The sequence below is a fragment of the Scyliorhinus canicula genome, chromosome 11 (genome assembly GCF_902713615.1).
Source record: "Scyliorhinus canicula chromosome 11, sScyCan1.1, whole genome shotgun sequence".
Classification (NCBI taxonomy): Eukaryota; Metazoa; Chordata; class Chondrichthyes; order Carcharhiniformes; family Scyliorhinidae; genus Scyliorhinus; species Scyliorhinus canicula.
In genome coordinates this window covers 124,051,633-124,076,002 of record NC_052156.1, presented here as the reverse complement: position 1 = coordinate 124,076,002, position 24,370 = coordinate 124,051,633, and the positions used below count along the sequence as shown (strand labels likewise).

The window sequence follows — 24,370 nt, the reverse complement described above, 5'->3', positions numbered from 1 at the left end:
TCTGGTGAACCGAACATTTTCACAACTTGTCTTCTGTTTGTAGATGTTGGAGCATCTTGGCTCCTCCCTTGTTTTTTTTAGGTGCCCCTCTATTCTGGGAATAGAGGCTGCAATCCCACTACGAATACATTCTTGCCCGTTCATTTCAGGTTGCTCAGGCAGTGGAGAAACGGCATTGAGGACCCGCCCTGTCTGAGAACCCCCTTTTGGTCAGCTAAGCTCGGGTACAGCACAGCACGCCCTACCCGGGGATCCCATACAAATCTTACTCGTAGAGGCCCACACGCAACTCATTCGACCTTTTCGTTCCAAACTTTGGTTTCATTTTTCTTTAAGGTAGCCCTTCGGCAGCCATCCCACATGCTATTTACATCCAGGAACATTCGGATGGTAAATCGCAAAGCCTGCGAGACGGCTCGCAGTGGAACAGTTGTTAGATGTATGTCTGGTCCTAAATTCGCTTTTGAAAAAAAAATGTTTTTAAATGAGGGGAGTCACAGGGTGTGACTTGGCCATTCATTTAAGGGACAATTGGAATGAGAGGACAGATACACTAGCATTACAGATATTAAACTATGTATTGACAGATACTGTGCTTGATCCCATAGCTTTCGAACAGTCGAAGGAGGGATCACAGCAAGATCAGCCATACAGAAGGAAGAGAAGAAAGAAGACCACGATGGAAGCCTACATATTTTTAGTTACTGTTGTTGTATTTTTGCGCGCGGACGCAAACCATGTTTCCCCCATGACCCCCGCCATTAATGTTTCCTACACACCGACTTCTCGAAGCCCAGTGATGAACAGCGAGGTTCAGACCTGGTGCACAAAATTCATGACCTGATACTCGCTTTCATATGTAATTGAATCACTTTTGGTGATTGCAGTTCTCTGCATCATAGTGCAAACCCTCAGGATGAGAAAATGGAAAAGGAGAGCCTCCCGCTCTTGCCCCTCAACCATTTACAGAGTTCAATCCCCTATTTTCGGATTCCACCAAACCCCCCAACCCCTTGATGTATAATAAAAGATTTAATTTAATGCGATCTGTAAATAAAAATGATTATGGATGTATTATAATGTTCTGTACTCGACTGCCGAGTCAGAAAGCGAGATGTAAAGATACTGTGGTATGAATGAGTAAGACTTTAGAATGTTATACGATGTTTAAACGTGAGACGAGAGTAGTTTATTACGATAGTTAGAGGTTCCCGATTCGAATTGGTAATGCATGTCCCCTTTGACATAGCGCCAATCAGAAAATGTTAGCTAAACGTTTTTGCCATAGTTGAGGACAGAATAGAAGCCATGGAACTCGCTGAGGGCAGGGAACACAAAGGAACCGTACTTAGGTGATCCTTCACGATTTCTCGTGAGGATCACAAGGAGGGAGTGTAGCCACCTGAGATGGCCACTAACGAACACAAAATGGAAGACTGCAAAGAGTGCAGGGAAAACGGACATGTTAAAGAGCAAACAGCTTGCAGAGCAATTATGTATTGGGACAACTGCAGAAACCGGTTTCTGACTGCTGCAGAGACCAGGCAGCACTGTGAAAGAGAAGTCGTTAGCATACTAATGAGGTGATACCGGGCAAGTCCCAGATACAATGGACACAAATTAAGTATCAATCGATACATTCTATTGGAGACCAGACCCAGTGGCGCCAGAGAAGCCCAGGACAATAAGTCCTAAGAACCGCCCCAGCAACCAAGGAACGGCCCTATGATTGGGGGGTTCAAAACATATCGATTGGGAAGAGGCCCAATCGATCCCAAGCAGGTAAGGGAGTCCGCCCAAAGGGGCGCGGACCCCCCTGGGACCTATAAAAGAAAGGTCCCACACATGGTTCAGTCTCCTGTCTCCGGCTCCAGCCTCCTGTCTTCTACACCAGCCATTGAGCAGAAGCCACCAAACCGTAAGTGCCTAAACGACGACCGCTACCTGAAACCGGCATTACTGACACCCTTGCCAACTGATAACGATTCGAAGCCTGCAGACCAGAACAGAACAAAGGCCTTGTTCCCTGACCTCCCAGTTCCTTCTTAGATAAGTATTAGTTGTTTAGTGGTAGAAGTAAGTTTAATCTTTAGCGTGTGCATGAGTGTTATTATAATTGTGTTATAATAAACTCTAATTGTTTTGGACTTACTAATTGGTGTACAGCTTTATTGCTTTGAACTTCACCTTGAAACCTGTGGCGGTGTCTTTACGGCACCTGGCGACTCCAGAGCTTAGAACGGGAAACAGAGCCAAGTGGGTGTTAAGCACACTCACTCAGAACGACCAACACACCACTTCTGGGTAACTGGAGAAGTAGTCGACTAGGAGGACATAGTCACGCCCCTTGGCCCCTTTGGACCATGGGGAGGTCACCATCTCATGTTGCTGCAAAGTTTCTTTGGGTTGACCTGGCTGAAATTTCTGACATGTAGGGCAGTTGAGGACCATGTTGGCAACGTCCTGGCTGATGCCCGGCCAATAGACTGCCTCCCGAGCTCTGCGTCGACATTTCTCGACCCCCAGGTGACCCTCATGGAGTTGGCCGAGCACCATAGCTCGCATGCTGTGCAGAATCACGATCCTATCGAGCTTCATGAGGATGCCGTCCACCACCGTCAGGTCGTCCTTGATGTTGTAAAACTGGGGACACTGTCCCTTCTGCCAGCCATTCGTAAGGTGTTGCATCACACGCTGTAGCAGAGGATCCTTGGCCGTTTCCTCACAAATTTGGATAACCCTCTCATCAGAGGCCGGAAGGTTGGAGGCACACAATTGCACCTGCGCGTCGTTATGGCGGACAAAGTCAGTTTGTTCACACGGTGTGGTGATAGACCTGGAAAGGGCATCTGCAACAATGAATTCTTTGCCTGGCGTGTAGACAAGTTCAAAGTCATAGCGGCGTAGCTTGAGAAGGCTTTGTTGTAACCGAGGCGTCATGTCATTTAAATCCTTCTGGATGATGTGGACTAATGGCCTGTGGTCCGTCTCAACCGTGAATTTTGGGAGGCCATACACATAGTTGTGAAACTTGTTGATTCCCGTTAGGAGGCCCAGGCATTCCTTCTGAATCTGAGCGTACCATTGCTCAGTGGGCGTCATGGCTCTGGAGGCATACGCAACTGGAGCCCAGGACGAGGAGTCATCCCGTTGGAGGAGCACCGCCCCAATACCGTCCTGGCTTGCATCAGTGGATATTTTGGTCTCCTTGGTAGGTTCGAAGAACGCCAGAACCGGGTCTGTGGTGAGTTTTGCCCTCAGCTCATGCCATTCTGTCTCATGAGTGGGCAGCCACTGGAATTCCGTCAACATTTTGACGAGATGGTGGAGGGCTGTGGTGTGGGACGCCATGTTGGGAATGAACTTCCCGAGGAAGTTGACCATCCCTAGAAAGCAGAGGACTGCCTTCTTGTCCTCTGGGGTCTTCGTGGCGTTGATCGCTGAAACCTTGTCAGCATCTGGCCGCACGCCTTGCTGCGAGATGTGGTCACCAAGGAATTTGACTTCTGATTGACCGAACGAGCACTTGGCCCTGTTGAGTTGGAGACCATGCTCATGGATTCTGTGGATACCTGCTTGAGGCGATCGATGTGTTCTTGAGGAGTTGTGGACCAGATTATGACATTGTCAACATACACTCGCACCCCCTCGAAACCCTCCATCATCTATTCCATGATGCGGTGAAATACCTCTGAGGCAGAGATGATGCCAAAAGGCTTCCGGTTGTAGCAGTAGCGACTGAATGGGGTATTGAATATGCACAGCTTGCAACTGGATGCATCCAGCTGTATTTGACAGAACCCCTTAGAGGCGTCCAGCTTCGTAAAGAATTTGGCATGAGCCATCTCGCTGGTCAACTCTTCTCGTTTTGGTATCGGGTAATGTTCCCTCATGATGTTGCGGTTTAGATCCTTGGGGTCGATGCAGATTCGAAGCTCCCCTGATGGCTTCTTGAAGCAGACCATGGAGCTGACCCAGTCCGTGGGTTCTGTGACCTTTGGTATGATGCCCTGGTCCTGGAGGTCCTGTAATTGCTTCTTGAGGCAATCCTTGAGGGGTGCCGGCACCCAACGTGGTACGTGAATTATAGGGGTGGCATTTGGTTTGAGCAGGATTTTGTAGCAGTATGGGAGTGTGCCCATTCCGTCAAACACGCTGTGGTACTGCGTGATGATGTCATCAATTTCAGCCTGGAAGTTTTCATCAGGTGAGGCCGTTGCCTGTGAGGATGACATATTGTGGACTCGCTGAACCAGGTTCAGGAGTTTGCAGGCCCAAGCCCTGAGCAGGGATGCTCTGTCAGGTCCGACAATCTCGAACCGCAGCGTCGCTTTAATTGACTTATTTGACACTCCGAGTTGGCATGAGCCACTGGCAGCTATGGTATTGCCATTGTAGTCAAGGAGCTGGCAGGCCGGTGGAAGAATACGTGGTCTGACGAGTATGGTGTCGTGATCGAATTTCAAGATGAGGTTCGTCGATGCGCCGGTGTCCAGTTTGAACTGGATGCGAGCCTTGTTAACTGTGAGAACAGCACACTACTCGTCGTTGGGTTCCACGCTGAGGATCGGAAGGTGCTTCACTATCTTGGAGAAAGGCAGCGCATGCTTCATAATGATGCCCATCCGGTATGGGGATTTGAGGCACTCAGCATCAGGATCTGTTGGGCTGTCGGGGTTGGAGTCTGGCATGCCCTGCTGTACTGAACGGACGCTTCTGCGCCGTGGCTGGGATCGCTGGATGTTCGGCAGTGGAGCAGATCTGCAAAGGGCTGCGTAGTGGCCAAGCTTGCCACACTGTAGACACCGTCGTGATTTCGCCGGACATTGCCGCTTTAAATGGGCGGCGCCACAATTGGAACACGTCATGACGCCAACGTCAGTGCGTTCCGCGTGCCATCGCGCATGCGCAGTGCGGTCGAACGACGTGCGCACCTGCACAGTCTTGTCATCGGTCTCGCCGTCCCCTAGGTCATGGCAGCATGTGCAGGGGCCCGGGAAAGGTGCGCGAAATGGCCACTCTCGTCGATACTTAGGCCCTGCACACCCGTTCCGCCTTGTGTGAGGCTAGCTTTGCCGTTTCTGCTGCCCTGATGTGGGAGTACTGATTGTTAGCATGTTCGTGGAGAACGCACGTTTCGATGGCGATGGTGAGGGTGAGCTGCTCGACTTTCAGGAGCTGCTGGCGAAGGGAATTGGAGTGGACCCCGAAAACGATCTGATCCGGGATCATGGAATCAGCTGTCTAGTTACATGACTGCGCGAGGATGCGGAGATGGGTCAAAAAGGATTGAAAAGGTTCATCCTTACCCTGAAGCCTCTGCTGGAAAACGTACCAATCAAAGCTCTCATTCACCTCAATGTCGCAGTGGCTGTCGAACTTCAGGAGGACTGTTTTAAATTTTGTCTTGTCTTCGCCTTCAGCGAATGTAAGGGAGTTGTAGATGTGGATGGCGTGGTCCCCGGCTGTGGAGAGGAATAGTGCGATCTTCCTGGCGTCCGGTGCGGCCTCGAGGTCGGTGGCTTCGAGATAGAGTTGGAACTTTTGTTTGAAGATCTTCCAATTTGCACCGAGGTTGCCGGCGATGCGGAGTTGCGGAGGAGGGCTGAAGTTTTCCATGTTACCGGATGGCTGTTTGCTGGTGAACGCTGATTCACTCAAGGTAGGTCCGTCAATTTTCAGCATCACTCACTGGTACCATGATGTGTTGGCAGGCTGGGTCGATGTGGACTGCACTGTCATACATTTGAATCCATTTTGTAATGTAATTCACTCAAAGTGCTTTTACTTTGAACTACTGCCGACAGATTCCCAAAGTGCATCTCTTCCAAGGGAAGCCAATTATGAAACTACAGAGACTCACTTTGTTTCTTGTAAAATCTGCTAAACTCAAACTTCCTGGCAGCTGGTATAACTGAGCTGATGTGTTGGGCAGGCTGGGTCGATGTGGACTGCACTTGATGCAGTGTGGCGAGGGACAGACCTCCAACACAATTTTATTTAACTTCGTAACTATTATACATGTTCAACTGTGGGTTGACACTATGCTGACTTGACTGGAGACCTGGTACTATCCTGACCAGACTTACTAGCTACCGCATGGTGTTTGCACTGGCTAGCTCACGGACTCTGACTATCGCAGAGGCTGGGTCCCGAGAGAGCGGGAAACCTAGTGCCCTCTGGCTTTATAGTGGTAGTGTCATGTCTGGTGATTGGCTGCTCTGTTCTGTGTGTTTAGAACATAGAACAGTACAGCACAGAACAGGCCCTTCGGCCCTCAATGTTGTGCCGAGCCATGATCACCCTACTCAAACCCACGTATCCACCCTATACCTGTAACCCAACAACCCCCCCCTTAACCTTACTTTTATTAGGACACTACGGGCAATTTAGCATGGCCAATCCACCTAACCCGCACATCTTTGGACTGTGGGAGGAAACCGGAGCACCCGGAGGAAACCCACGCACACAGGGGGAAGACGTGCAGACTCCACACAGACAGTGACCCAGCCGGGAATCGAACCTGGGACCCTGGAGCTGTGAAGCATTTATGCTAACCACCATGCTACCCTGCTGCCCATGCTTACTGGTCATGCTGTGTGTCAAACACTGCCTGTTTGCACTCCATTATATACATAGATGTATATTATGACATGAGCAAAGCAGTTTGACATTTGGCTTGTATGAAGAGAATATTGGCAAGTAAAATCAAGGAAACCCGCAAAGATGTCTTACAAATACACAAAGAAAAAATAGAGCTCATAAAATATCAAAAAAGGAACCTGTGCAGAAGACGTGATTATTTTACATTTTGCTTCAGAAAAGACATGGAGGATGAAGACAATGGCGTGAATTTTGCATGTTGGGGGTTGACACAGAACTATCAGTGTGTATTGGCCACAGACCCGGCAATTCTCCGGGGCGTATCAGTAGCTGGAGTCGGGTGCTCTATGCTGCCGTCCTGCTAGCCTCCAGCAAAACAGGGAATCGGTGGCCGTTTTGTGCCATTTTCTCTGGCGTAAAACCCCACCGTTTCCACGCCGGCGTGGGGACAGAGCCCCAGAATAGGGGAATCCAGCCCCCTAGCTCTGAAAAAATAATTATATACTTTCCATTATCATTATTTGTTAGATTTTTTAAATATGTGTTTTCAGAATATTTCAGCTTTTACATTCACTGCATATGTCTACCCAATCTTTATTTTTTCTCTGTGAAATATTTGGTTGTCCATGGGAATTCTTCAATATAATTGGCTGCTTGAACAGCTTGATACATCAGTGTAACTCCCTGCTTAGAATCCACATTAAAGAATACTACAATGCTGACTACAATCTCTGGATCTTTGTAATTAAGAAGGGGTGTGAAATGGGATGTGATAAACAGAATGTTGGAGAAAATATCGAAGGGTACAGCGTCTGTGAAATTATATAAATTACCAAATTAGGATTGAATGGACCCCAGGCTGTTAAGAGAAGCAAGAGAAGAAACAGTAATGACTCTGACCATCATTTTCAATCCTCTCTGGCAGCAGGTGTGGTGTCAGAGAACTTCCCAGATTGTGGCGTTGTTTAAAAGGGGAAGAAGGGATAGACTGAGCAATTACAGGCCAGCCAGCCTAAACTCAGTTGCAGACAAATTATGGGGAAAAATTCTGAGGGACAGTATTATATGTTGTTTAGAAAGATGTGGATTAATCAAAGGCAGTCAGCATGGATTTAAATCACAAAACTGTTATAGCACTCAATGAGGCCATTCGGCCCATCGTGTCTGCCCTGGCTCTCTGAATGAGCAATTCACTTAGCACCATTCTCCTGCCTTCTTACCATAACATTTCACATTCTCCCTTACCAGATAACAGCCTAATCCCTTTTTGAATGCCTCGATTGCACCTGCCTCCACCACACTTTCCAGTAAACACTTGCTGAGTGAAAAAGGTGTTTCCCAAATCACTTTTTCTTCTTTTGCCAATTACTTTAAATCTGTGCCCTCATTCTTCATCCTTTCACGAGTGGGAGCAGTTTATCCCTCTCTACTCTGTCCATCCCCCTGAATATTTTGAATACCTCTATCAAATCTCTTCTCAGTCTTCTTTTTACCAAAGCAAACAGTTCTAATTTATACAATCTATCTTCATAACTGAAGTTTCTCATCCCTGAAACCATTCTGAGTCCTTATTGCACCTTCATCAATACCTTCACATCCTTTCTAAAGTGCGGTACCCAACATTAGACGCAATAGTATCTTATACAAGATCAACATAAGCTCTTTGCTCTTATATTCTATGTTTTTAAAATTCATTTACAGGGATGTTGGCATCACCAGCATTTATTGCCCATCCCTATTTCCCCTCGGGAATGTGGCAGTGAGCTTTTTTTCTTGAACAATTGCAGTCCCTGTGATGTAGGTACACCCACAGTACTGCTGGGAGGAAGTTCCAGAATTTGACCCAGCGATGGTCAAGGAATGGCAATATATTTCTAAGCTAGGATGGCGAGTGGCTTGAACGGAACTTCCAGGTGGTGGTGTTCCCATGTGTCTGCTGCCCTTATCCTTCCAGGTGGATGTTCTTTATCCTTTTCCATAGTCAGCCCAAATTTATGATATAATGATCAGTTTCATTATTGACACTTGATCCATCTCATTCCCAAGAAACAGGTCTAACAGAGTGTTTCTTTTCCTGTTGAACTGGAAATAGAAAGTTTCCCTCAACTCTTGCCCCTCTCTGCCCTCTAAACTGCTACTATCCACGTCTATAATTAAAGAATTAAACTCTCCCATTATATCTACTCTTTTCTTTCCACCTCTCTGCAATTTATTTACAAATGTGTTCCTCTGCATTCTTCCCTGCTGGCCTGTGGACTACACCAAGAATGTAATTGCAGCTTTTTTGTTCTTTAGCTCAAGCCAAACTGATGCTGCCCTCTTTCTCCAGCACTGCAAAACACTCCTTAATCAATACTGGGATTCAATAGTCGAATTGTGCTGCTTCACCACTTTTGCTTATATTCTGGATGTTCATGGCACTTCCTTTGCACTCTGGCAGTGGGGTTGGCTTGCAACTTCCTCACCATGATTTTTTAATAAATCCTGCAATTTGTGTGACAAACGGTCATACAGTGTGGCATCATCTTGCTTTAAATTACGTACTGGCCTTTGTCTGTTATAGGTATGATATTTAGCCTGACATATTTTTGCTCAAATTACTGCTTCTGTTATAAATCAGACTTTCTGAGTTATTTATAGGTACAAATGAACAGTTTAAAGAAGCTTATCAACCGTACAGAGAAATAATGTGTTAATGGAGCAAGGAAGTTTTAGGCATCATAATTTCTGGCGCATACAACTGTCATAAGTTTTGGAAAACACCCATTTAAAAATCAGAATGTTCCTTTCATCTTTGCTTTTCCAAAACGACCATATGGGATAGCATTTGGCAATGAATCCACATATGAGAATGAACATTTCCTACCTGGTCAAATAATAGATACGTATCTGGAATATCATTCAAAAGCTCCTTGTAAATTTCTTGAAGTTCTTCACTATGGGCCAAGTTATCGTCCAACTGTGTTACCATTTCTGAGTCAACCTTTAAGAAAATTTCAAGAAATATGCTTGCGTCATTAAACTCTAACTTCTTTAACAAGTAAACTCAACCAGTTTTTAAAAAAATATTTTTATTCTCCTCCTTTTTCACATTTTCTCCCAAATTTACACCCCCCAACAATAAACAGTAACAAATATTTCAATCCCCATAACAATAACAACGATCCCATCCTCCCACTAACCTCCAAACATCAGCCCGCATGTTTACATAAACAAATGGCAAAAAGGAATCAGGGATTACCCATAGTCACCCGTAATACACACAGCCTCCCTCCCACCCAACCCTCCCACCCATCCCCTCAACTAATGTTCAATGTTATCTAGTTCTTGAAAGTGCATAATGAATAATGCCCATGACCTGTAGAACCCCTCCGTCCTACCGCTCAGCTCAAACTTAACCTTCTCAAGAGTCAAGAATTCCAACAGGTCCCCCCGCCACACCAGGGCACAGGGTGGAGAGGCTGCTCTCCATCAACTCAACCAATATTAACATGGAGCTTGGCACTGACTTTCAAGGTTTGAAAAGTCAAAATGTTCGCACATTACAGGTACGATTATAACCGCATGAAAAAGTACTCTTGGCTGAAACTATGTAACATAAGGCACAACATTGAGGGCCGAAGGGCCTGTTCTGTGCTGTACTGTTCTATAACATTTATATACTAATCAGAAATTGACAAGACTAAGCTTTACACATTTTATATATAGAATGAGATTTATTCAGTGGCTGGACTCTCACTTGAATCAGAAAGATCTGGGTTGAAACCCTACGCTACTCGCTTGAGCACAAAATTTAGGTTACTGTATTAGTGTAGTATTGAGGGAACACTCCATCTTTTGGTTCTCGGATAGATGTAAATGATTCCATGGCATTATTCAAAGAGCAGGGCATTCTGTTCAATATTTATCCCACAATCAATATCACTAAAACAGATTATCTGGTCCTTAACACATTGTTGTTTGGGGGAGCTGGTGAGAAAACTGCCTGTCAAATTTTCTACAACAGTTACTGTACTTCAGAAATGTTCCTTCAACTGGAAAGCACTTTGGGATGTTTTGAGACATGAAAATCACTATATAAAAGCAAGTATTTTCGTATTTAATATTTAAACTATTGAGCCAGATATTGCTGGGGCAGGATATCTCACAATTTGCACTATTATTCAGAACTTTCTCTGCACACTTCACTGCCAATAGTTTTGACCTCTATCCTACTGGAGGTGTGAGTTGATAACGGGTTGGTGAGGGCATTTAAGCATCTGGAACCTCAATGCAGGATAGGACCAACAATTTATTTCCTTAACTAAAGAGATTTTAGAGTTGAAAAAGAAAGAGGGTGAATTACAACCAACTCAGGTACAGAAAGATAAATAAAGCAAAATAAAGAAACTTTAGATTGAGAGAGAGGAAAAATTATAGAGAAAGAATAAGAAAATAAAGTATAAACCAAATGTTTTTAATCTCCAAGAACAATTTACCACCTGATGGATTGAGATTCCACAATTTTAATTATTCCTGTAGTGACCTCTGTATATCAATATACATGATCAATATATGCAAAAGTAGTACAGTCAATTCAACACTAGATGTCTCACTATCAGATGGTATAAAAGAGGCATTTCCGCTCTTTTTGCGAAAGTGCGCTTCAGGAGAATGAACAGACAAGACATAGAATAGCTAGAGACAGAGAACATAGAACAGTACAGCACAGTACAGGCCCTTCGGCCCACGATGTTGGGAATTATGGGTGAAACATTATTTGCAAAACAAAATCCAGCAAGGTCTGGATCCTGTTTTAATCAACAATAATCTTCTTAATATGTTCAAATACCTCTCCCTCAATGTGATTGTAGACAGTTGGGTATGTTTGGAGATAGACTGAGTCCATAAACATTCTGTCCGATATTCGAACATCTGCTGTTCTTGCTATCGATCTTCTGGACACTCTGACGTTGACTGTGGCGGGTTGTGCATGCTCGATCTTCTTTCGTTGAATTCTCTTCTTTAGTTTTTCTTTTTTCTCTTCTTCCTCAAGTTCCTAAAAAAAATAATTTGTTGAGTTGCAAATTCATCTAGGTATTCTTGAACTGCATCTCAAGATTTTTTATTCTTTTCTCCCTCTTTATTTGTTATTTATTTAGATTAATTTATGCTTTGATTGGGGAGTGAATTATAAATAGATCTTGGGCAAATTAAGATTAATAAACAGCTCTTGTACAACATACTCCTCTTATGTATCCATGCAAAGTAATTTATTGAAGATGACCAAATCAGAAGAATGTTGTGTAATCTTACTCAGTCTAAATCTCAATTCTGAAATATAAATTGTGTAAAAACACTCTGATGATTTGGACATCATCCATAAAGACATGCATATAATGTACATTATTGAAAACAACTTTTATTTTACAACTGCATTGCATGTTTGCCTTGAATACTTGTTGATGGCGATGATTAAATACTTCACAAACCACAAAGTTTCCATACTGCTGGAATCATTAAAGGTGTCCAAGGCACCTGGCAAGGCTTGAATTAATGAAGATGCAAATATAGTTAGTGCAGTGTTTATCTGGGGACAAGGTGAAGGAAGATATTGCTGGGAAGTGGGAGAGGTTTAATATCAGGATCAAACATAGAACTGCTGTTACGATGCCAGTTGATATTACTACTTGAGGGGAAGGTCCCAGAACCGAACCATGGCTAAAATGACCACAACTTTTACTTTTTGCTTAGAAACTGTGGATGAACAGTCACAGGAGTGCCAAATAGCTATTAACATGAAAAGTTTGACTATAATACCTTTATCCCACCCATGGACGCAATTCTCTCGCTCAAGCGAAATGAGGCCAGTGAATAGCGGGAGATCCCAAAGGCAAGATCCGTGCCAGGCACCAAACAGTTTGCGATGTAACTGGCCCACTTATGTAAGCGAAATCAGAATCTCGTAGCGTGGCAAGATACCAATTATCACCACTTAAGTCAGTTTCCATGCAATTACCGAGAGCCACCCCATATCCAACGGCCTTCTGTCATTCAGCGGCCTCCCCAGAAAGTGCTCACGCTGGCGTCGATTAGTACTCCTTTTGAAAAATGTGAACCTGGTGGAAGGGCTTCTGTGGGGAGCCGAGGAGGTGAGAAGCCATCTTTGTTCACAGGCAACCGGGGGCGCTGGGCTTGCCACCCCAATGCTCGGTGGGGGGGTGAGGAAACTTTGGCTGGGGAATCCTCGGCCATGGGTGGTCACCATGGAAGGGTGGGTGTGGGGGGGGGGGGGTGGGGGGGGTGGGGGGGGGGGGGGGGGGGGGAGAGGTGCTCAGGGGGAAACCGCTCATGGCACCACCATGTCAACTCCTGCATCGTGTGTACCCATTTTGGGGAGAACCTTTGTCACTGCCCGTATGCCCCAACGACCACCCATAATCCCCACTGACTGCGGAGGCCTCTGGCTCCGTGGCTGAAGGCCATTGCCAATAGGGAATTGGCAATCATGGTTAAGTGAGCACTTCACACATGCCAAGTGGATTCTGGTGGATGGGTGGGCCACGTAGCATGTGGGAGTCAGTGTCTAGCATCCCAATCACACCTTGATGCCTGGACACTGAGCTTGAATAATGCGGGAGGTAAAACCACGCACACAACATCCGAACACCCAGGGATGGGACACAGCTCCGGGGACATGTCCACGACCAGAGGGTGGTGAGCACCCCAGGGAGAGGGCGGTTTGGCTGGAGGGATGGGCAAAGGGCTGGAGGTCAGCCCGCATTGCGGAAGGAAGTGACAGAGGCATCATAGTGGTTGTGCAAAAAAAATGTTTAATGTGCTGTACCCATTCCCATTGGTGCCACCCCCTCCACACCCCCAACTCCACCTACTCCCCCCCCCCCCACCCCCTTCCCTAGTGTGGTAGTCACCACTGATTGTATAATAAAGGGAATACGGTAAGGCTCCTGTACTACAGGTACGGGAGTAGATCCCTGCCTGCTAGCTCTGCCCAGTAGGCAGAGTATAAATGTGTGTGCTCACCGAGCTGCTCCCATTCTGGTAGCAACTGCAGGAGGCCACACATCTCTGCTTAATAAAGCCTCGATTACCCTCTACTCTCGTCTCGTCGTAATTGATAGTGCATCAATTTATTAAGCACAGTTATTACAGCAATGGAACTACGCATCAAGCCAGATCGCCTGCAGCTGCACCCGCAAGCAGCCAACGCCACGTCGGCCTTCGACCACTGGCTAGCTTGCTTCGAAAGCTACCTCGGATCAGCGACTGAACAGCCCTCGGACGCACAGAAACTCCAGATCCTGTACTCACGGGTGAACTCCGCAATTTTTCCCCTTATACGGGATACGCCCACTTACCCTGAAGCTATGGAGCTTCTAAAAGGACACTTATATCCGGCCGATCAACAAACTCTACACCAGGCATCTCCTGTCCACAAGGCAGCAACTCACCGGTGAGTCATTAGACGATTTCTGGCATGCCCTGCCCATCCTGGCGAGGAACTGCGATTGCCAGGCAGTTTCGGCCGTTGAACATATAGAACTCTTAATCAGGGATGCTTTCGTTATGGGCATGGAGTCGGCATAAATCCGCCAGCGCCTATTAGAAGGGGGTACGCTCGACCTCGCGGCGACCAGGCAACTCGCGAACTCGCTAACGGTAGCCTCCCGCAACGTACAGTCCTACGCCCCCCACCGCAAGGCATATACCCCTGACCGCACAGCTCCCTCATGGACATCGTGGGCCCCACCAGCGGCCGCCCCCAGCCAACCCCAAGCCTGCGCCGCACAGCAGCCAGCCAACCCCGGGGGGTCCAAATGCTATTTCTGTGGGCAGACAAAACACCCCCGGCAGCACTGCCCGGCGCAAAGTGCAACCTGCAAGGCCTGCGGAAAGAAGGGACAACGGTCGATCGCTGCGGTACATAGGCCCAGTGTTCCTGCACCCCCGAGCGACACGTGGGCGCCGCCATCTTCCTCCCAGCAGACCATGTGCGACCCGTGGGCGCCGCCAACTTCCTCCCAGCAGACCATGTGCGACCCGTGGGCGCCGCCATCTTCCTCCCAGCAGACCATGTGCGACCCGTGGGCGCCGCCATTTTCCTCCCAGCAGACCATGTGCGACCCGTGGGCGCCGCCGTCTTTAACACCACCCGCCATGTGCACCCCGTGGGCGCCGCCATCTTTGACACCATTTTGGACGGCGCCTCAGGACCCCTGCTCGTCGGGGACTTCATCTGTTCATCACCTGCCACCGCAATACGCCTACGTGGCGTACCCCAATGGACACCAGGACACAGTCTCCCGGAGCCACAGGCGACCAAGTCGGCGCCTGCATCACCACCGGGACTGAGGCGCTCACAGCGGAAGATCAAGGCACCCAACCGGCTGAATTTGTAAATTTTCACCAGACTGTAAACTTTAAATTTTCAGAAACCTATTGCAACTCGATGGAACGAGTCCAGGTTGGTACTCAGCGCCCCCTCCTCCCAGTCAGTGCCCATAGGGCCCCGCGGTTCACCTTGGGACAGAGGGACAGATGTTTAGAGCCCCGGTTGTCCCTGCATCATCTGGCCCGGACGGTTCCCCATGGTCCGCACCATTGTATCAAAGCCCTCAGCGATGCTCATCAGTGACTGGGACATGCTCTGCAGCACCTCGGCAATGCCCACCTGCGACTGGGGCAAGATCCGCAGTGCCTCGGCCATGCCCATCTGAGAGTGGGACATGTCCTGTAGAAGCTTACAAGGTCAGCCTGATACTGGGTTGCATCCCTCAGCGAGTCAAATTCTGCATAGACCCTCAGCCATGTTGTCACCAACTGAACGATGCCTTGGACACCTTCACTCATGTGCCGGCATCGTGCACCAAGCTCTCCAATGCGGTCGCCACCCTAACAGTGTTGGCTTCGGGGACACTTATTGCCGGCTCCATCTCCTGCACCCCTAGCCTCTGGCACTCCTGCAAGCGAAAATAAATCTGCTGGAGTGACACTGACATCTCCCTCGAATGTTCCAGCCACTCCCCATCGTCTCCATCAACTGCAAATACCTCTGTACCACAGGCTCAGCATCAGGCTGGGACCCAGCTGTATCCTGGGATCCAGCAGCCCCCCGACTGCTGTCTCGCCTGAGAGTTCCTGCCTCCACCTGATGTGAATCATCAGAGGTGTGGTGCTCACTAGATTGTGCCCCAAAGCCTGTCCACTAACATGTCCCACCCAGGTATGTGTTTCTGCGCTGGTGGAGGATAGGGATGACAGCTGTGACACGACTATAACAGCTGCATCCTTGGAGCTCTCCTCCAAATGTTCTCGTCGGAGTGAAGAGAGGGGGGACCACCTGGGATGGGCCAGCACCGTCAGCTGGAGGACCTGCAGGAGAATGGATATGTGATCAGTGGGAGCGATGGGTCAGTCAGTAAGGCAATAACAACTCACTTTTGACAAGTCCCCCGGGTGAAGCCCAGTGGTTCCTCACCTCTGCGGCGTCCGCCAGCCTCCACATGGGTGACTGATCTATCTCCGGCCACCCCAGTCACTTCCAGGGCACGCACCTGAAAGGAGATGAGGATTCTTATGTCTAGCGCCCCTCCGCTCGCCTGGGCCCAGTCCTGACGGTTATGTGAATGCTTTTACTGAGGAGTCATAGGGAGGGCATCGTTAGCCACATGCGTGGTTCACAGAGGTGGGTGGGGTGGAGATGTTAAGGGAGGGTTGCGGGGGTGCGGGTTGAAGGGGGATTGGGTGTTGCATGGGGAGTTGGTGGAGGTGGATGCTCCTGGGGGGAGGAGGCAGCATTGGTGTCTACTCACTCATGCTGCCCGGTGTAGGTCGTTGGCCTTCTTACGGAACTGAAGGCCAGTCCTCCATAGTCGCACTCCCTGAGCTGACAGCTGCTGCTATTTCATTCCAAGCAGCACCTGCTGCCTTGTGGCTGACTCTCCGGGACCCTCCTGGGAACAGGACATCCCTCCTGACCTCCACTGCATCTAGGAGCTTCTCTAGGTCAGCAACCCCGAATACTGGGGCCAGTCTTCTCGGCGCCATTGTTGCGAGCTGGCTGGAGTTGGCTGAGCAAGTGTACCTTAAGTGTTGCTCAAACTTTGATAATGGGGGGGTGGTGAGCAGGGTCCCTACGAATCAGCTGGCGAGCATTCATTTGCGACCAGATGTCCCTGAGGCCTCGTTAAATGGACCAATTAATGTTGAATTGCGCCGACCTCGCTGGTCCAAGCCCCGGGAAGCTCGCAGCAATTCCCACTCACTACCACACTTAGAAATGTTTCCGGAGAATTGCGCTCTATATCTTCATAAATATGCGCTAACTTGAAGAATAACACAGGTCACAAAATATATCTTATCCATTTCAATAGAATCCCTACAGTGCAGAAGGAGGCCATTCTCCCCATCACGTCTGCAACGACCCTAACTACGGCCACTCCCCCATTTCATCACTGTGATCCCACCTAATCTGCGCATCTCTGGACACTAAGGGGCAACTTTAGCATGGCTAATCCACTTAACCTGCACATTTTTGGATTGTGGAGGAAACCTACACAATGAAGCAGCACAAAGCCTAGTCCTGAAAAAAATTCTAAGTGTGGGCTAAATCGATGACAGAATCCCCAAGACCCAAAAAAGTGACTACGTGTCATTTGATAGTGGTAGGGTACTCGCCGGCAGAGCCGGGGGGTGGGGGGGGGGAACTCCCTGAAAAAAACGCCACAAATGAGCTTAGAAATGTTTCCGTTAAATTCTGCCCTTTGAATTTTCTTCGCCACTGGGAAGCTGAACTCAGAGATCGAGCCGCCATTTAAAAGGGTTCCCCCATCTTTAAGTGAGGTTGTGGGTCCCCACACCCACCGTGCATGGGCAATGTCACCTCCCACACACATGGCAGTACCCCACCCCCACCAAGTGAGGACGCTCCTCTATGGGGTTCCCTGAGAGCCCTCCCCCTCAGGCCCCCGCCCCTTCTAGGACCCTCACCCTTCACTCCACAATGCCCCAGGGTCCTCTATGTACCTGCCCCCACTCTTCATATCCTACCCTCAACCCTCTTTTCATGGGCATGGCCCCCCTCAGCTCCTGACCCATGGCAGTGCCACTCTTGCACCCTGGGAGTGCTCCAGCTGGCTTTGTAGTGCCACCCGGCCACTTTGGCAGTGTCAGGGTGGCAGTGCCAATGTGCCAGTCAGGCAGTGCCAAACTGTCCACATTCCAGGGAGGATGCCAGGGGGCAATCCTGCACTATCCCAGGCTACCCAGAGGCCTCCAATGGCCTGGGAGACCCCCAGGTGCCAATCCACCTGGTCCACATTTGTGTTGCCCAGTACTGAACGACGCCCGGCTGAGGCCTCCCTGGGGAGGTTGGTAGATCCCGAGAGGCCGGAAGATCAAAGGTAAGTATGGTTAAGTCAGTTTAAACAAGACTTAAGCACGCATGGCCTGGTCCCACCCACTGTAGATGGGATTCTGGTCACGCCGCCATGCGGGAGTTGGGTAGATCTCGCGAGGCGTCATGGCTGCCGGGAAGCCCGCGAGGCCTCACCCGGCATCTACCAGCCACATCGCACTCTTGTCAGATGCAACATGGCCAGTATATCGTGCCCAACATTGTTTAAACTTTGGAAGAGAAATTCCTCAATTAACTTTTAAAGTGACCGAAAATTCCACACCATGGAATGTGTTAGGCTGTCTCTTAATTTCCCTTTATTTTCCAAGAACGATAACAACGTTACTCTCAGTTCCCAATAGCGTGCTTCCTTTCTCTTTCTTTCCCAGCCGGTTTATTTCTAATCCCATAACTGAATTTCATGGTGAGGTTTAAAATGGGGATGCATCCCCTTTAGTCCATGGTAGGTAAATCTTCCAGCCTCTTTTAAATCCTCACAAACCCAGTCTCTTCAAATCGAATGTAAGCTCCCGTCAACATTCTGCGTGACGAACAACGGAGTCAGCATTTTCTCTGCTTCAGATACAGTACTGGCTGCCTTCATCTCCTTCTCCCCGCCTCTGCAGACAGACTTTGTCTCTGAGGTTCAATGGCATCTTTGGAAACTCACAATCCCATACTACAATGGCTTTTCATTGATATTTCTCATCTCCATGGCAATATGAATCACATGGGGGTTACATCCAGGTAAATATGCTAATTAGCTATATTCTATTCCATCTTCGAGTTGAACAGGCAGCTTAAAGTATATCCATTTATAAAACCTGACATTCCTAGCACTTCCTTATGAGACTTGGAGATTAACAGCCTACCCATGGTCAGCACAACTACTCTGACCATTCTCTACTAGTGCAAACATCTTGTTGACCCAGCAAGTCAACCAGGGCTCCACTGTCCCCACAGCAACCAAGCCACTGAGATTGGTTGTCAGGACAAAATTTGGAGCAGACCATATGACTCTCACATTCCTCGATTTTACTTAAATAAAAGAGACAATTCCAAAATATAACAATCCTATAAACTTTGAATTCGTAACACTACCATCAGTCTTTTTGCTTGCTTATATTTTTTAATTTCACACGTGTCAGCATATGTGATTGTTTCAATCAGAGCAGGAAGAGTTATTTCAGGGTCACTGTCTCCCTCCTCATCTACAGTGGAAATTTCCAACAACCTGTGAAAACATAAGTTATATTAATTATATTCATTGGCTATAAAAATTAAATTCTGTTATTAGAGACACAGAGCTGGCTGGATGTCCAAGTTTTTGTTCACCATATGACATCATCCTATGGCCATTGTGCCAGGCCTTCCAAGGATGCCGTTCCCTCCAGATGTGCAAATGGGGTTTCCGGAGAAGTAAAGTCATCCATTCTTGTCATCCCACTCAGTAAAATTAGTTTTGCATTAAAAACTTTGATTCAGGTCCAACGGGGTTTGGAGGGCAAATGTGATTCTTAGTGGAAACATGATGTTATATTCCCAGTATACATGCATCAACATTGCTTGGATAACTGTAATTAAGTTATATCAATTTATAATTGGAAAATGCAAATGACTATGATCCGAATAACAGTATAACGACCGAGAAGCTTACGCTCCATTTTCTATGGGTATAGCTTCCCTGCAGCCGCTTGAATAAAAAACAGCGAACAAAGAAACTTGAGTCTCGTTCGTTCTTTGTGGAATTGGAGGGTGCTGATTCCCTCCCTTTCAGTGGCGTGGTCGGCAGGATCGACTCGGCCCTCTGTGAAGACAGGACAATCTTCTGATGAGTATTGTTTCATTTGAAAGAATACTCGTTGGCAGTTGCGTCAGACTGGAACAGAGGTCCAACTGAAAGGGTCTGAACTCTAGACCTGTTATGTTTCTACTCCTGGTAGCATGTTATATTACCATGATTGGTAATATGTTGTATTTTTTGTCCTTTCTTCCAGAATGACCCGATGTAATGTTGACAAAGAATATACCAATCAAAAGATTGAAACAAAACTAATTTATTATTACACTACTAATTAAATGAAGTCTGCACACTCTACTGAGCTACAGAAAAATAATTAAGTGATTTCGAATCTATCTTGCATGACTCAATATCTATCTAGTCACTAACTACACAATCATCTAACCTTCTGCTATCTCTATCTACTCTAAGCTTCTTCTTGTGCTTTCACCATGCTTCTCCTTATGCTATTCTTCTCAGCTTCTCCCAGAATTCCCTGAGAGGCTGTCTTAAATACAGAGAATTAGTAATGCCCTCCAGTGTTTGATTTACACAAAGATGTAATTATTAACCTATCACTAACCTGGCCATATACATATCAATACAAGACCCAAGACCGGGTGAATTGGGGCTGTATGTCCCGGAAAAGAGGTGGCGGTGGGTGAATGGGGGGGGGGGGGGGGGGGGGGGGGGGGGAAGAGTCAGCGGTGTGTCCCAGGGATCAAGTATCAAGTGTGACTGTGGGATGTGGACAGGTGTCCCCAAGTGCACGAACAAAGTGCGCTTAAAATGGCGGCAGCCGAGAAAACGGAACTCGAACTTGTCGCAGAGTGAGGAGGCGAAGGAACTATGTCAATTCACCTCACCCTGAAACAATGGGATGCCCAGAATGTGTTGCACGATGGGACGGATTATTGGGCGACGGGGCAAAATCGGGATCGAGTGCCATGCTCCGACCCCTTGCTGGCGACGTGAACAAGTTCCATGCCGCACGTCACCGGGATCATGGAATTAAATGCAAATGGGTCGTAACAACCCATTTTTATCTATTTAGCAGGCCCTGCGCCCTATCGTCTGCCCTCCCGTGATTCTCCAGTCCCCACGGCCGGGAACCACGGCCGGGAATGGGCGAGGTCCACCTGTCGTCTCTACAATCGTGAAACTGAAGTGGCAGACCTCACGGTGGGGCCCCCTTGGCCCACCACACCAAGATTATAGAGATCATCCGAGGCCATCCTCACCTCCCCCCACACTGCACAGCAGCCCCCAACCCCTGGTTTGTCTGCGCACCACCCCCACCCCAGGTATGAGGGTGATCTGACCACCCTCGGGCCCTGCAATAGGGTCACCCCTCGTTTTCCACGCCATACATAAATTTGCATAACAAGGTAACTGCTTTACGACCACAAGGGGCTCATAAAACGAGCGTAGGAATCTTTTTTTCTATTTATGAACCTGGAATGACGCTTACAGGAGAACATAGGGCTGAATTGTCTGTCGTCAGGATTCTCCGTTTTGCCGGCAGCCCGTGGAATTCCCGACGGTATGGGGCTACTCCGCTATGGGAAACCCCATTGAGCAGCCGGCGAAACAGAGAATCCCGACGGCGTACCACATCAGAAATCTGGTGCTGCGGGACGGAGAAACCAGCCCATAGTTTTCCAAATGGAGAATATAGCCCATAAGACCATAAGACATAGGAGCAGAATTAGGCCACTTGGCCCATCGTGTCTATTCCGCCATTTAATCATGGCTGATATTTTCTCATCCCCATTCTACAGCCTTCTCCCCATAATCCCTGATCCCCTTATTAATCAAGAACCTATCTATCTCTGTCTTAAAGACACTCAGTGATTTGGCCTCCCCAGCCTTCTGTGGTAAAGAGTTCCACAGATTCACCACCCTCTGGCTGAAGAAATTCCTCCTCATCTCTGTTTTAAAGGATTGTCCCTTTGGTCTGAGATTATGTCCTCTGCTTCTAGTTTTTCCTACAAGTGGAAACATCCTCTCTAAGTCCACTCTATCTAGGCCTCGCAGTAGCCTGTACATTTCAATAAGATCCTCCCTCATCCATCTAAACTCCAACCAGTACAGACCCAGAGCCCAGTGTTTTTCTTCTTTTCCCTCGAGCTCACAATCTGGGGATACTGATTTTGCAGGTGGTAATGTATTTGAGTGAGAATGTGCTTGAGATTTTAAATCAACACAGAAGAGGTGCTGCCTCTAAAATCATTTGAAACAAAAAAAAAGTTAAGTTACAATGAATGAGAATGGAGGATATTGTTTCCTTAAATTTTGATTAAGGGATTGTGAGCTTGTAGTGTTCTGTCTCTTTAAGAAGCTGTAGCAGCGAGTGTCATGAAGTATGCTGATATTATCTGCGAGGGTATCCCAACTTGGAACATCAGTTCATGGGGGCTTGTTTCGGTGTGAAGAGTCATGTGAAACCAAAGTGGAAATAAATAACTCTGTCATCATGTAACAATTATTAAAGACTATTTATTGAAGTAAAGAAAAGACAAATACACACAAACAGGGCTACTCTACTCTCATGCAATGAAGATGTATGGAATTATGAAACACACAGTTTATACAGAACGTGCCCATTGTTACAAAATATATCTACGATACCTGATCTCTGCAACACTTCTCCTGTTCCCAAACAACATCCAAATTGAATAACCAGCTATAGGTACCACACAATTCAGGGACGAAACACAGATCTGGAAACCGTCTTTTTCCGGTCCAGCGAAGATATGTTAAAACTGCAGTTACAAAGGTTTTCTGCACTGCCTTGGCTCTAAGCCTTAGAAGTTTGTTTGCTGTAAACTTGACCTTTAGGCTTGGTGGCTGGAAACTGGCCTGTATGCTTTCTGAGACTGTGAGATGGTAACTGCCTCTCCTGGCTTTGCAGAGTCTGGAAATTATACCTTTGATTATGCCTTCTGTATATTTGGCCGTCTGCCCCTATCAACTTCCTTGACTATACATTAACATATGTATATCCCCACAATGACCTTCTCAATCACCTATAATCTGTTTCCCCTCCATAAGCTATTCATACTTATTTTCTAAACTGCTGTTCTAACTTTGTTACCAGGAGAGATGCATATCAAAGGCCCTTTGAATACTGTCTACTGCTATCGCCATGCAGATTCATGACGAGAGAATGCTGAGAATTAATTGTTTGAAATTTACAAGCTGCAAGAACCCATGTGTTTTGTTTGTTTTATGTGGATGTTCGTAGATTTGTTTTATCATTGTTTTGGGCTACATATGTTAAGTTTCTTTTCTGGACAATTAACCTGATCTTGGAGTTTTTAATTACAGGCATTTTGGAAGTTTGAAAACAGAACCACAAGAGCACTGACGTAATTCATTTTGGTTGTCATTGTTTTAAATCACGTGCTACATTTTTCTGCTTGGGTATTGGTAATATTTGTAAGTTGTATTCTTCAAGCTTTAATGTATTTTGTCTTGATGTTGTGATTTTGTGATAGTAGTTGAAGTAATTTAAGTCAAAAAGCTAAAGTGTAGTAATCTTTTTTTCAATTTGCAATTTATGAACCTGGAATCATGCTTACTGGCCAGAATCATAGGCCAGGATTCTCCTGGGAGACTAAGTATTCCCGCACTTCCTTTGGGAGCGCTATCCATTCTGCGATAGAGGACACGCAAATAGGCCAGAACCCTGCCGGTACGAATGAAAATAAATTCCTGGCCCAGTTGGCAGTGTAAGCACAGGGGCTGTTTTTAAGAGCTCCATTCACCACACGTTCATTTCAGCCACAAAGATGGCTCAGAGCCGTCTTGCTCCTCGAATTTGGTCATCCAAGGTGGACCCACTTTTCGATGCCAATGAGTGGAGGAGGGACACCCTCTTCCCCAGGGTGGGCCGCAGACTCAAGCCCACCCTCCTGAACAGCGCCTGGTGGTAGAGGTGGTCAATGCTGCAAGCCTCACCGGCAGGAGACAGCTTGTGATCCTGAGGGGTGGGATTACTAATGAGGCTTCTGCCCTGGAGGGTTCCAAAGGCTCTGTTACAGTTGTCCTTTCTTTGAGGTGAGCTGTGCTGATGCCCTGCTTACTCTGCAGTGGGGCAGCGCTTCTGAAAAGTGCTAACACTTGGTGGGCCACACTGAGCTTGGCCATGCTCATCCATCCCCTTGATGATACCTCTGGGGTATGAGGGATTCCAGAGATGCAGCCTGGCTGGGTACCCACATCACCAGAGGCTCGTTGGACATTCACAGGTCACAGTGAACAGCCATCAGTGTGAGCAGCTAGGAGCCTGTATATAACACTAAACGGGTGTGTTTAAATCCAGATACTGCAGCAGTGGCGGTCTGAGCCAGGCCAACCTGATCCTGAGGGCACGGAGTTGTCATCAACTCGCACCAATTTGCCCCGCTAGAAGTCCGCCTGACCGGGGGGGGGGGGGGGGGGGGGGGGGGGGGGGGGGAGTATTCTAAATTAATTTTAAATTAAAAAAAGAATCGGGCACAAATAGTGATTTTTCCATTGCGCACACGATTCTTCGCCCAATCGCAATTCTCATTCTCGCCGTCGGGAGGTGGAGAATCCAGCCCATA

The 24,370-nt window shown here is 47.5% G+C and overlaps 1 protein-coding gene and 1 long non-coding RNA gene across 3 annotated transcripts in view; one reads left to right on the top strand and one right to left on the bottom strand.

Annotated features, from left to right (window-relative positions):
• Nucleotides 1–24,370, bottom strand: part of ccdc87 (coiled-coil domain containing 87) — a 174,548-nt gene that overhangs the window by 87,315 nt on the left and 62,863 nt on the right. For both annotated transcript variants that reach the window (XM_038811295.1, XM_038811294.1), the window contains exons 9-11: nt 19,100–19,232; nt 11,435–11,641; nt 9,470–9,586 (exon numbers count right to left, since the gene is read on the bottom strand). In XM_038811295.1, coding sequence (XP_038667223.1) covers nt 9,470–9,586; nt 11,435–11,641; nt 19,100–19,232 — 457 coding nt within the window. The remainder of the gene's footprint in view (nt 1–9,469; nt 9,587–11,434; nt 11,642–19,099; nt 19,233–24,370) is intronic.
• The window catches only part of LOC119973353, a 90,970-nt gene that overhangs the window by 64,908 nt on the left and 1,692 nt on the right, over nt 1–24,370 (top strand). Inside the window, exon 2 of the long non-coding RNA XR_005462294.1 lies at nt 23,109–23,149. This is a non-coding gene — a long non-coding RNA (uncharacterized LOC119973353). The remainder of the gene's footprint in view (nt 1–23,108; nt 23,150–24,370) is intronic.